This window comes from Aulostomus chinensis, chromosome 14, assembly GCF_037954235.1.
Source record: "Aulostomus chinensis isolate RoL2024-O1b breed Wild chromosome 14, RoL_Achi_v1.0, whole genome shotgun sequence".
NCBI classification, from domain to species: Eukaryota; Metazoa; Chordata; class Actinopteri; order Syngnathiformes; family Aulostomidae; genus Aulostomus; species Aulostomus chinensis.
The window spans coordinates 7,868,479-7,881,596 of record NC_141333.1 but is presented as its reverse complement, the minus strand read 5'-3'; the positions used below and the strand labels follow the sequence as shown (position 1 = coordinate 7,881,596).

General features: G+C 41.5%; 1 protein-coding gene across 5 annotated transcripts in view; it reads right to left on the bottom strand.

The window, feature by feature from the left end:
- Positions 1-13,118, bottom strand: part of csnk1g2b (casein kinase 1, gamma 2b) — a 36,415-nt gene that overhangs the window by 3,769 nt on the left and 19,528 nt on the right. For 2 of the 5 annotated variants that reach the window (XM_086223501.1, XM_086223502.1), the window contains exons 4-10: positions 6,166-6,314; positions 5,702-5,936; positions 5,045-5,130; positions 2,771-2,855; positions 2,535-2,683; positions 1,632-1,715; positions 76-177 (exon numbers count right to left, since the gene is read on the bottom strand). In XM_086223501.1, coding sequence (XP_086079627.1) covers positions 76-177; positions 1,632-1,715; positions 2,535-2,683; positions 2,771-2,855; positions 5,045-5,130; positions 5,702-5,936; positions 6,166-6,314 — 890 coding nt within the window. The remainder of the gene's footprint in view (positions 1-75; positions 178-1,631; positions 1,716-2,534; positions 2,684-2,770; positions 2,856-5,044; positions 5,131-5,701; positions 5,937-6,165; positions 6,315-13,118) is intronic. The other 3 variants (XM_086223503.1, XM_086223504.1, XM_086223505.1) reach the window with 3 other exon arrangements.

The following is a 13,118-nucleotide window of genomic DNA, read 5'->3' as shown; positions in this document are numbered from 1 at the left end:
GGGGGCAGACACATATAGAAACGATATGGCTTCATGCACTAGCCATCTGAGCAGCAGCGGTAGCAGCAGCAGTACCTGAACAGAGCCCCCCAGTCGCTCAGCTGTAAGATGCGACCCCAGAGTCTCCTTATTGGTCACGGGAGTGGGCTGAGACTCACTTCCTTTGGGCTCAGGCGACTTGACGCAAAGAGCAAAAAGGGTTGAGGAGGCAGGTGGTCATGAAGTGGTGAGGAGGTGGGGGAGGTGTGTGGTCAGCAATGTGGTGGGAAAGGGGCGAGGGGAGGAGGGACAAGGAGGAGGGGGTGAATAAATTAAAAAAAAAATAAAAAAAGAAAAGAAACAAAAAAAAATTATAGAAGACATCTCCCAAGCAGAAGCAGGCTTGTTAAGACAAACTATGTTAATAGAGGAATAGAGGGAAGCAAAATTTATGTGAAGCACAGATCAACACACTAATAAAGTCATGCAGGAGTAAAAGAAAAACAGCCTTGATCATATTGCTAGCAGCTGTGATTTGGGCCGCATTATATTAAGACAGCATTAACTGGAGGCTTTTAGATTCAGAGGGGTAAAACTAATTGTTTTACAGTACGTTTTAAGTTGTGTTTCAAGATTTCACTTGATGAATAATAGACAATACAGCAACAACCGCAGAATTCCTATAATGGACAGTCAAATAAATAATATCTGTTAAACGTTCCATCTTAAGAACAGCTCTTTTCTGTTTTTTTGTTGTTGGAAATTTACTCTTAAAATGTGTCCAATAAATGCAGTCGTTTTCGTTTATCTGAACCAGGATGTTGCAGGTTTTTCCAGTCCTGACTGTGCACAGCACTGGAGGTGGTGCTTGGTGAACTTCAGAAGGTCGCATGTTGTTACCAAGCCAATCATGTTAAATGAAGAGCAGTAAAAAGAGGCCAAAGTAATAAGTCAATCATAAAATCTAATGCACACCCTGTTATGGCCTTACTGGAAACAATGAGTCAGACTCATCAAGAAGAACAGCGTCTGTGTCCATCAGAAATATTTTACAGTTATTGTTTTTATACTAACTCATGAATTATTTACCCTGCAACTAAGACTCACAAACAAGGCTCGGATAGCATGCTAAGAGGAGTGAGAGGAGTGTACGGCTGGTCACACACTAAGCATATAACTTGTCATTACTGGTATGAACAATGCAAATTTGCATTTTCAACTCATGCATGCAATGACTGGCGCTTAGAGTGGCAAGGTGTGAAGAATAAAGACATCAGCCAAAAAATAAATTTAAAAAAATAAGAGTTCTTTGTTTTACAGCTGGAGCAGCACAGTCCAGCTCATGACTGTGCAGGTCAGTTATATACTTCAAAGACATCAGTTTGGTATAAACGTGTTCTTTAAAGAGGAAAAGGCTTTCGAGGAAATGATGACATCACTGCCAAGCAGTCAGACTGTAGACAGGAACAGGGGTGAAGGAGAAGTGAACTGAGTGGCAGCCATTTTCTCCAGGAAGTTGCTCACAGTTGGACAAGAATAGCCTAGCGGAGGAACTTGAATGACAGGGTTGGTTGCTTGGTTGGTCAGTCAGTCAGCTGGCAGACTGGTAGGTGGGTGTGACGCCTGTTGAATGATAATGCTGATGACCTTACCTGGTTTTTGGTCTGCTGTTGGGCTTTGTCTCTGCTGCTGGGCTGCAGGGGTGCATCACTTGGGATAGGGCCTATCGGTGTGGGCTGCAATAAACACATAGAAACAACCTTGGTGTCAAATTGATATTTGGATCAAGATTGATAGTATGAAGTCAAAGAAAATATCACGCATAACAATGCACAGTGATTACTGAATGCCAATCATAACAAAAAGTAAAACATCAATATAAAAAGCTTAAAAACACAACATGTAGGAAATCACAACAGGGGATCCCAATAGAAAATCCCTAAACTAATAAAACACACTAACAAAATGCAAAACAAGTACTTACAAATCAAATAAACATAAAGGAAAACACTAAAGCAAACTGGAAATCAAGATATCACAAAAACGACAAAGCAAAAAAGCCAACAGCATTAGACTCTCACAGAACAGATAGGTAGCTGCTATCAACAAGGATCTCTGAGTAGGCGACTGACTCAATGGACACACTGTTTTTCTAACAAGACAGAGGAGTCCTTCCGAGGCAGGCAGCTGGATTTACCAGACCTCACAAATATCAAGGTCAGATTTGCAGCACAGCTTGATCTGATCATTGTTTCATATTGGAAAAGGTATTGCTGAGTCACTATCTGTAAACACATTCGGTCACACAGTGCCGAGTCATTCTTCTGATTCTTAGCCGTTTTGTCCCACACTGTTGTGTTTTCCCTTTTAGTTGCGTGTTGACTTGCACTGCATGACACCTGTACATGTATGTGCACAATCTCTCATCGGTTTTAAATCAGTAACAAATAATAACTAGTAGGACGGTACATCACGTGCAGATGTAAGCTTTAATGATGCGAAGAATTTCAAAAGGGAAGCGGGGAATATAAGTGAGCACATTAGGAAGGACTCACAAGTGATTTGCCGACCCAGTCATATTCATAGTCAAAGACATAACCGTTCCTGTCGAACAGGTCAGTGAAGAGCTTTCTCAAGTAGTCGTAATCAGGCTTCTCAAAAAAGTCCAGCCTTCTCACATAGCGCAGGTAGGTGGCCATCTCTTCTGTAGCAAAAGGGAAGATATTATCAAATGAGACAATGCATTTACAGAAATGACACGAAACAAAAGAAACTGTCTGGTTTTACTGACCGGGGAAGCTTTCACAAAGCACTTCAATTGGTGTCGCTCGTTTGGTGTCCCCAATTTTCTGGTATCTCTCCTTTAAAGTGTCCGCCTAGAGAGGACAGAGGAAAAATGCATATTAATCTCAGGGGGTATTTAACAATCATTGGTCCTGGGGGGGCGGCACGGTGGTGCAGTGGTTAGCACTGTCACCTCACAACAAGAAGGTTCCGGGTCCCAGCCCCGGCTTGGGCACGGGATCTTTCTGTGTGGAGTCTGCATGTTCTCCCTGTGTCTGCGTGGGTTCTCTCTGGTACTCAAGCTTCCTCCCACAGTCCAAAGCCTTGCAGAAGCATGATAATGAGCATGATAATGACCCATCTGAAGTCCCCCGACCACCCTCCTTTCTCCCTGTCTGGCTGGTGGGATGGGTCTTTTTGAAAAGATATACAGATGAGGGTGAATATAGAAAGTTGATATTGTAAATTAAGAGCAGGCCTGAAAAAGTTGGGAAAATATGTCCGGTGGATAACGTCGGCCCGATGTTACATAATCTGAGAGGTAGTTTGCCTGTTCACCAAGCATTTAAGTTGGCAAAGTAACAATAAGTTCTATTGTTTGTGAAATGTGACTTCTCACATCGCTGTATTATTAACTGATATTGCAGCCAAGCCCATGACCATAATGAGAGGAGCAGATCATAGCAAGATGGGGAGAAAAAACAAAAATGCACATGCTGATGCAGCAGAAATAACATTACCTAGGAAGTTCTTGTGTTTGTGTGTGTGTGTGTGTGTGCGCGCCTCGTAATGACCAATAATCATGATGCAGATAGTAACAGAGAGAGAGCGAGAGAGAGAAATAGACCTAAAAGGAAGCGCTCAACGGCCCCTCGTTCAGCCTTCATTACTGCTAAAAGATGAACCTGTCTGAACTATGTCTGTACAGATGTTACTGTTTAGAAAATCTATTATTTGAACTTATATAAAATACAAGTTTTCCAAGATTTAAAATTCACTTGGGTTATCATTTTGTATAACCACACATAAACGTCGAAATTTTTTTCAGGACTGTCATGAGAAAGTACATGGTTGTATGCAGTTTTGCTCCATATGTAGATTCATGTAAGTAACCAAGGTACTGAGACAACTGCGCTTGTCAAAAAGCTGATTAAAAACCTGGTTATCTGTCTACATGCAGAGAAATGTGCTCTCTAGGAGAAATCAAACTGGCAAAATTCGGTTTCTCTAATCTAATAACTACAGAAACCAGGTAGTTCATTTACATAACATTTAGGAAATCCGCTTGCTGAAGAACACTGGCTACTGCAGTGCACGTATACATTCTCATTATACTCTGTCATTGTATTTTGATGCTAACCTTCATGTTGCATAATAGTGAGAACTTGTTTTGGCCTGAGCCACCCACAAGCTTCCTCCCACCTAACAAATGTTCAGATGAGGTGTCTTGTCTCCTTACTCTACGTTCACTTTGATTTTGCCTCCTACAAAAAGCTAAGCAACTGCTACTCTAACCTCCTCTCCTAGCATCCGCAATCATCAAAGCTTCTAAGCGGCACCTTCTGATGCAGTACAACCCAGAGAGTCGCTTAATTTTTCTAATCACTGTGTAGATTTGACTGTGAGAAACCTTTGGCGGATTGCGCCTTGAGGAAACTGTGTAACCCATCTTCACACCACAACAAGAAAGAAATCTTGATTCTGACTGGCTGGCAGTTGATAAAACTGATACATAACAAAGCTGGAAGAACAATCTTAACATTGTTTGCTGTCTGATACACCACAATTCTTTATTCATGCAGACTGAATAAATCATAAAAACGTGTGATTAAAATCCAGCTTGGTGTTGGATGGCCTTTTCTATTCAGCCCCGTGAATTATCAGATATTTAGAACCAGTCTGGGAATTATTAGTGAAATCGCTGGCCTCCTGTTGCTTTCGTCCTGATATTTACCAGGACATCCCACATCTAGTTAATCTTACGAAACTACACATTTAACAGTCACAGGCATTTACATGTTGTCTTTCAGACTTGAGATTAGCTTTTGTCCTCATACTGAGGTTTCAGGTTGAGCGAATACAACACAGACTCTGATGAGGAGACCTTGAAATGTCACCAGTGTGATTGAGAGGGTTCCCTGTCCCTGGGGTCATCTGGATGATGAGACACTGAGAATGAGACATTGTGCGGAGGAGTGCAGCAGGAAAAGGTAAATCCTATGCTAAGCTTTAGGGCGAATGACAGGAGTCTGGTGTATATCAGTGGGATTCACTGCAGTACCTTTAGGCCTTGCCACGGGAGGCTACCTCGGAGGAAATACATGAACATGTGACCCAACGCCTCCAAGTCATCCCTTCTGCTTTGCTCTGAAAGAGACACAAGTGGGAGGTGCGGCCATCAGACAAATTCACAGCATTACCAGCTACCAGAAGTAATAAACTGATATGTAGTGTTGAAGTTATACACATTGGGAATTATTTAAATCTGTAATCATCCCATGAGTTTAAAATAATCAATGTCCATGGCGATGTGTCACAGGGTGCAGAAAGGTTTTTCACTCCAACCATAGACTTGAGGCACTGATTAGCAACTCCTTCAAGCAGTGAAGGGGGAACTAATCAGTGAAATCCTCTGAAGTGTGCACTTTGAATAAAAATATGCAGACGCGGTCACTGTTACCATCAGGGAAAAACTTTAAAACAGAAATTCAACTTTATATCGGCAACACTGGAATTATTTATGGAAGACAAAGAAAATGACAAAACCGCTTCAGATGAAACAGATTCCAGGACAAAATCAGCTTGATGCCATTTGTGTACAACTCCATACCAGTGACGTATGGAATAAAACTACTTTTCACCTCTTCGTGAAACTGATTATTACTGCAGGTGATACTTGCAGGCAAATATTAAAGGAATAATCAGAGCACTCTCTCACCCTTGCCCAGGTGTGTGTTGATGCTCATGTATCGTGCAGTTCCAGTCAGACTCTTGTGCTCCCGGTAGGGGATGTGTTTTTTGGTCTCGGGGTCTATGTACTCTTTGGCCAGACCAAAGTCAATGATGTGAATGGTGTGCTGCCTCTTGCTTCCTGGCCGCCCAACCAGGAAGTTTTCTGGCTTCACGTCTCTGTATATCAGACTCTTGGTGTGGACATACTCCATCCGTGTTATCTAGGAGAACAGGGTTAGCATATGAAGATCATCATTCAGCCACCATGTTGGTCTGCAAACATGAATGTGAAAATGTTTACCCAGAGCTACGGTAATAAGAAGCACGGGAACGTTATATCACATGTTTTTTTGGTTTGTGTAAACACACAGAGTTGAAGTTTTCCCCTCTCTTTACTTTTTTGCACCTTTGCATGCATTGAGCTGTACATTCCTCCGCTGCAGGACTTACCAGCTGTATGGCTATCATGAGGACGGTCTTGAGAGAGAAGGTGCGGTCACAGAGATCAAACAGGTCCTCTAGACTGGGCCCAAGCAGCTCCAGCACCATAGCATTGTATTTCCCGCATGGGCCAAAGTAGTACACCTGTGGAATTCCCTCTGTGGAAAGAAAAATAAATGCAAATAAATTCTTCTTTCAGGATGTGGTGCACTCCATCATGTTATGACATGCTGTTTATGATTGGTGGAGGGATTAGTTTAGGGGTTTTTGCAGCAAAACTTCAGAGTATCTGTTATGGCAGTTTGGGTTTAACGCATTTCAAAACACTGTCATTTCTATCACCAGTATATGTTGCTATCGGGGTTTGTTGTGCCCTGGTCTGGTCAGATGCACATTTAAATCAATATCAAAATGGTACCAAATCAGAATGTGGTCCAAAACCACATATCAGGGACATCTTCAGATGTAACAATTAGTGGAGAGACCCAAAAAGTCATGAGAGAGGACTGTCATGCGCTGAACTGAGTCATCAGTCTGGTTTGCTGATAAGAACAACATGTGGGTAGGGACTCTTCAACAGCACTGGAGCAGCAATGACAAACTACACTTGCTTCACTCAGCAGGTCTGTCAGAAATACGAGCGGTTTATCGTTTCTATTCCCCTGAAAAGGATTAGAGGGAAAGCCAAAAAGAAACACCAGTAAAGGTTAAGAGTTGTATACAGCTCTGATGCATTTGCTACTTGAAACCACCACACCCATGTTGTGGTATAAACTTTGAAGAATGTTGTTGGATGAACCTGGCAGTATTTGAAGAAGAATCTTGACGTCTCACTGACCCGGCAAACTGACGCACGGAAAAAGTCTAACATCATACCCAAAGAAAATTCTGGAACTGGTTTGCTAAAAATAACACCGATAATATTTATCATAATTATTTCATGTGAATCGCGACACAAGCCGTCTCAGTGAGGAGATGATGCTGCTATGGAGTGAGATGGCTCCATAATTCACAGCTTTGTAAGAACGAAATGAGGCAACATCACTACTCAACCATACCTTCCACATGCATGGCTTCACGGAAGAACGCCACAGAGAACAAGATATACAGACAGCAAAAAACAGACTCATTTATCCGGTGTTTGTGTCAAACCTCCCCCACAGCATTTCAGTCTTGATTATGTTTTTGGCTGGGAATAGTCATTCACTCACAAGGGATCAGTTTAGACAATAACAACCTGCTACCTGTTAGCCACCAGGTTTACATTGTTCTGGGTAAGGTTAGTCCTTGTCAAACTGGTTCAAGGATCTGTCATCAGACATTGCTCAAGTCTACTGCCAAAGGACTAGTGTCTACATGGCAGCCATGTTCCTAACCATAACCATAAAGCCACTAACCATATGCCACATCAGTATGCAGTGATGTGGTATGAGTTGGGAAATAAAATATGTTGACACAGACAGAAAGATCCTACAAGATGATATAGATTCAAACACAAACAAGAGAAAATAATTTGTGAGGAAAATTACAATGTGTGATAGGAATAGTTGGTGAATGAGCCCTACAGTTTGCGTACAAGTATTCAGCATGAATTCTGTCTGCATGCCGTCTACTACCTAGGGACTGGGGAGTTTCCAGGCTGATATACCTTATCACTCCTCCATGGCAGTCCCCATAGACACAATATATGTAGGTATACACAACGCTCACTTACACTCTCTCTCTCTATCTCTCTCTCTATCACACACACACACACACACACACACACACACACACACACCTGCACTTTAGTCTCTAGGATTTTCCTGGTAATGAAGCCCATGACAGATGAGGCAGTGACAAGAGATCACCGGGAGAGGCTAACTCATCAAAGCTTGGCCCAAATCTAGAGGGCATTCAAAGCCCAGTCATCACAAAGGAAGAGTACACAGTGTATTATAATCTGGTGCCAGTGAATGTAAGCAGAGATTTAGAAAAATGATGGGTGGACCAGGGTAAAAGCACATTTTTTTAAGTCATTTTTTTGTCAAAAATTTTAATATACACTGACAGAAATAGGTAAGAACTGCTGATTTACCAGACTGCTAACAATGAAGAAATCAGCAACATTACCTCATATGCAACAATTAGTGATGGGGATAAATTAGCATTTGAAAAGTGACAAAATGATGGAGGATGGCTGATGGTTTTACCTTCTTCAAATGTTGCAGCACAAGGATTCTCTGATGACACTGAGCAAACCTCTGATTTTAATTGTCTCAAGGTCAAAAAATACATTTTGTGACTGTGTTCAGCACTAACAGAAAGGCTCTAGCTTTCACTGCAAGTCAATGTCATTGGTGCTGTGACCTCTGCTGCCTTGACAATTTGAGACAATTCAACCTATTGTATCTGCGGGCAGGCTTTCTCAGGCTGCATCATGGCAGCTGAAGACAATGTTGCCCTACAATGAAATGTCAGAGTTAAGGGCCAAAGACGAGAGGGCTGGAGGAGAGAAGAGACAGCCAGAGAGAAGAGCAGAATAGAGCGAACGCGTATTAAAGATTTAGATTATGGAGTGCACTGAGAGAGGGGAAGAGGGGGAGAAGAAGTGACTTCCATTAGGCCCAGTGCTCTGGAGTTGTCCTCCCAGGGCTGAAATGTGATCAGCGCTCAGGCTTGTACAGACTCAGCCTGGAGCTGCAAATGCAACATAGCTCATTGGCACAACAATCCCCCAAGACAGATAGAGCTCAACACTACTGGATATGTTTGTGTGTCTACATTACTTTTATTTGCATTTATATTTGTAAAAAAATTAAAATGAAAAAAAAAAAAGATATATACACACACACAAATATATATTAAAAAATTAATCAAGTTGTTTTTTTAAACAAGGTATCAATTTTACAAAGACATTTGAAGCTTTTAAATCTGAACTTTTTTTTTACAGGAACTGAGGCAGTTCTATTTCATGCTCAACATGCGCTGTCCTCATTACCGCAAATTCAAATTTATAACAATACGTTTTGGATCAATTTAAGAGTCATTTGATAAATGATAGGACTTACAGACAACCAATCTGAATCCATCCAAATTAACAAGGTGTCATGTTTAACACACACTGTCCAACATGACAGATGAAACCGCAGAAAGACTCATCAGTGAGGTTGAAAAAAATCCCTCACCAGCCAATTTACTGTGCTGAGAGGCACAAATGTGAAAAATGAATGAACTAGAATTATGGCCTTGCGGTCGTATGGCTCGTCGAACTAGTCCAGTTACAGTTTACATGCATGTTTAACAAGACTCATACAATGTATGTAGTGCAGACTTGACCAAAAGGAATTTAATAAAAAGTTTTTTGGGGTGGGGGGTGGGGGGGGGGGGGCACGGTGGTGCAGTGGTCAGCACTGTCACCTCACAGTAAGAAGGTTCCGGGTTCCAGTCCCGGTTGGAGCACAGGATCTGTCTGTGTGAGTCTGCATGTTCTCCCTGTTCCTGTGTGGGTTCTCTCTGGTACTCCAGCTTCCTCCCACAGTCCAAAGACATTAAGAGAGGACGAGGCTGATTGATACTCTAAATTGACCGTAGGTGTGACTGTGACTGTGAATGAATTGTCTGTCTCTATGTGTTGGCCCTGTGATGGACTGGTGACCTGTCCAGGGTGAACCCTGCCTCACACCAAAAAACTGCAGGGATAGGATCCAGCCCCCCATGACCTTTAACAGGATAAGCGGTAGAAAATGGATGGATGGATGGATAGATGGATATTATGATTTTTTTGGGGGTGATATGGAGCTTTAAAATCTCTCCAGAGAAGAGTTTTTGCAAAACAATATAATCAAACACTAAAGTTGACCCTGAATCTTTTGGATGTAAAATGCCATGAATTCATAATCTCATGGTATCAGATATGTGTTTGACATTTTATTTTAAGCGCCTGAAGTTGTGTTGTCACTGTGACCTTGACATTGACCACCAAAATCAAATCGGTGCATCCTTGAGTCCAAGTGATGGATTGTTATAAACTTGGTGGAATCCCTCAAAGCATTCCTGAGATCATCACAACACTAAAAACGTACTTTGTGTTGTCAGTGACCTTAATCGCTAAAATCAGTTCCTTGATTCCAAGTGCAAAGAAATTCCCCTCGAGATATGGAGGTCATACGAACGAAACAGACAACCTAAAAACAAAAAACATCCGAGTGAGGGCAACAAATGCTGTTAATAAGGAAGGGCACATTTAGAAACCACAAGATTTAATCATCTTACTGTTATTAATAATAGATAAATAATAAGTTGCTTCTCCTGTTACACAGCTGGGACACACAGTGTTTTTCAGCACCACACAGGCGAGGAGAGATGGTGACACAGCTGGAGCGCGTAGCGGTACATACTCGGCACCACACAACGTTAATTGTTCATCAGCGCAGACCTTCACATTGTTATTAAAGTAATCATGGAGGTCATCTTTCTTGACCTGGACGGTCCGAAACAAAGTACAGGATGAGCCCTCTAAATAATCACAGCCATGCTGATGCACGTCATGAAATAACTGCAAAGGACATCTCCCTCTATGTAGAACTCCTCACAATAATCTTGTGTCTCCATAACTGCTTGAGCCAAGTCCAGCAAGTTAAGCATGGTTGATTAAAAGTGGATTTCGAGTCATTCTCCTGACAGCAGTGGTTACCAAAGGGCTCCATCCAGACTAGGAAAAGACTTTCTTCATAATCAGCAACACATTTTCAATCATTTTAACACTCAGTGGTGGAGCTGGGACATATCAACGTAAATCACTATCATATTATGCATTTTACATTTACAGCCTCCGTTAAAACCATTGAGACTGAAATGAGTTCAGTTGCAGAGTAATAATATAAGTAAGTTACGATCAACTGTGCCTGGATGACAGGGCACCAGGGTTCATATACATTCTTTCCAATACATTCCCATTAGTTTCCCATGAATTTTCCAAAACCGTGAGGAAAATATTCATCTTTAAAATGTCTGTTTACACATGAAATTACCATTGAACGAAATAAGGGCCAAGCTATATTATATATATTAAATAAAAGAGATTTTTTTTCAATCTTAACTCAACCCATTATATAGTCAAGTATTTGTGGTGAAATTTTCCATAATTTTCTGGCTTTGTATATTTTTTTAACACTTTTACAGACATTGGAAATGACCATTTCCAAATTCTGTTTAATTCATCACCATATGAACCGTGAGATATTCATCAAATTAATGAACTGGACAACAGCATTCCCAACAGCTAGGATCTGATCGCTACAAAAGATAATTAAGAGTGTGTGGATAAGCACATGCTGGGCGTTAAGTGCCAACAAGTCCACACTGTGACAGACTAGAGGCGATTGAGCTGTGCAGGACTAACAGGGTCACATGTCCCTGTTTAGCCACGTTGACAACATAAGTACGTTTAATCTATCGCCTTGATTCCTCCATGCTAGACAGTCAAGACCTGTCATATTACTATGTAGTGGCAAGTCATCAGTTGGGGACAAGGCCAGTTTCTTCAATAGTGTGTGTTCATGGTGCAATTCCATTTTTACATGACAGTTGCATATTGAAACTGTCTCTGGTTCAGCCAGTTTGATCAACATCAGTAAGACTGAAGCAGACAAACTGGTCTCTGACATTTGTGTTTTTATGCCTGAGTTTTATTTTGCTGATTTCATTTACCATCGTATCAGAGCACAGTTGAAATCAGGAGGGAATCCAACATTTGCCATTTGCAGTGGCCTTGATTTCAACATTAGCATCGTTATTTACCATCCACACACTGCCAACATCATGGGGAATGTTGAATGTTGTTAACAATGGCAAAAAGAGCCTGAAGGCTGTCCATAAAACTAACACTGCAAGCCATCTACCATTAGCAGCAGTGCCCCTTCTGATCAGGTCCCTGGCTGAGATGATCCCAGGCTTCTAAACTCAGGTTGAATTAGTGCTGGTAATTCAAGTCTCCAGTGTGGGAGCAGAGCGTGGGTTCAACCTTCGGGACAACATTAAAACAGCCATGGGAAGTTGTCAGTCTGAGGCAAAGACACTAAACCTAACGACAACCCCCTCCGCAGCATCTGCTTTGTGTGGCTTTCACATATTGTGTTGCTGATCTTTTCTCTCTGTGCCCTTAAAGCCTGCAAGTTTGTTTTGTATGTTACGGTAATTGAGTTCTGTGTGAAACATTAAAAACCTGAGTTGAAATGGTGAGTAATAATACATGACAAAAAGAAAGTCGGCAGCAGCTGGTGATGTAGGTCAATGTAAAAGCCCTGCAAGGCTCTAGATGAACCCTGCTCAGGTTCCTCCTAGAACTAGACCCAGATTCAAAAGATTACATGATTAATCATCAACTTTTTTATTCAAACCCAACTACAAAGATTAGAGGTTGGAGATAAATCAGTCACATGCTGCCATTCACTCACAACACAAAGTGGTGTGACAGCATATTTGCAACCCTGTATAATCCAATAAATGATGATACATTACTAGATTTCTCATTGAGACGAGGCTATATTTAGCACATTGCAAGTAGCCTGAAAACCAGATATTGTCATCATGAGAAAGTTTCAGAGCGACAGAGCTCACATGATGCAAATTCTAAAATTCCTCAACCCCACCACAGGACCACTGGGCTTTCTTTTATGCAAATCTGACATGTGTCAAATTGCTGTAGATATGGTTGCTGACTTAAAGGACCCCTCTTCTCTGGGGAGATGAGGGGTCCTTTAAGGACTAATACCAAGGTCACTCTTTTTCAATGTTTTCAAACTTCCCTCTCTCTCTGACTGGAATAGCATTTTTACTGACATTGTGGGTTTGTTTCCAGTGACATATCAGTGTATATATGAAGCATAAACTCTAGGTGATGTTAATTTACTGTTGCTGCTCTAGGCCATTTTGTTATATTTCGTCAGATTCATTCAATGTGTGAACAATTTCGAATACTG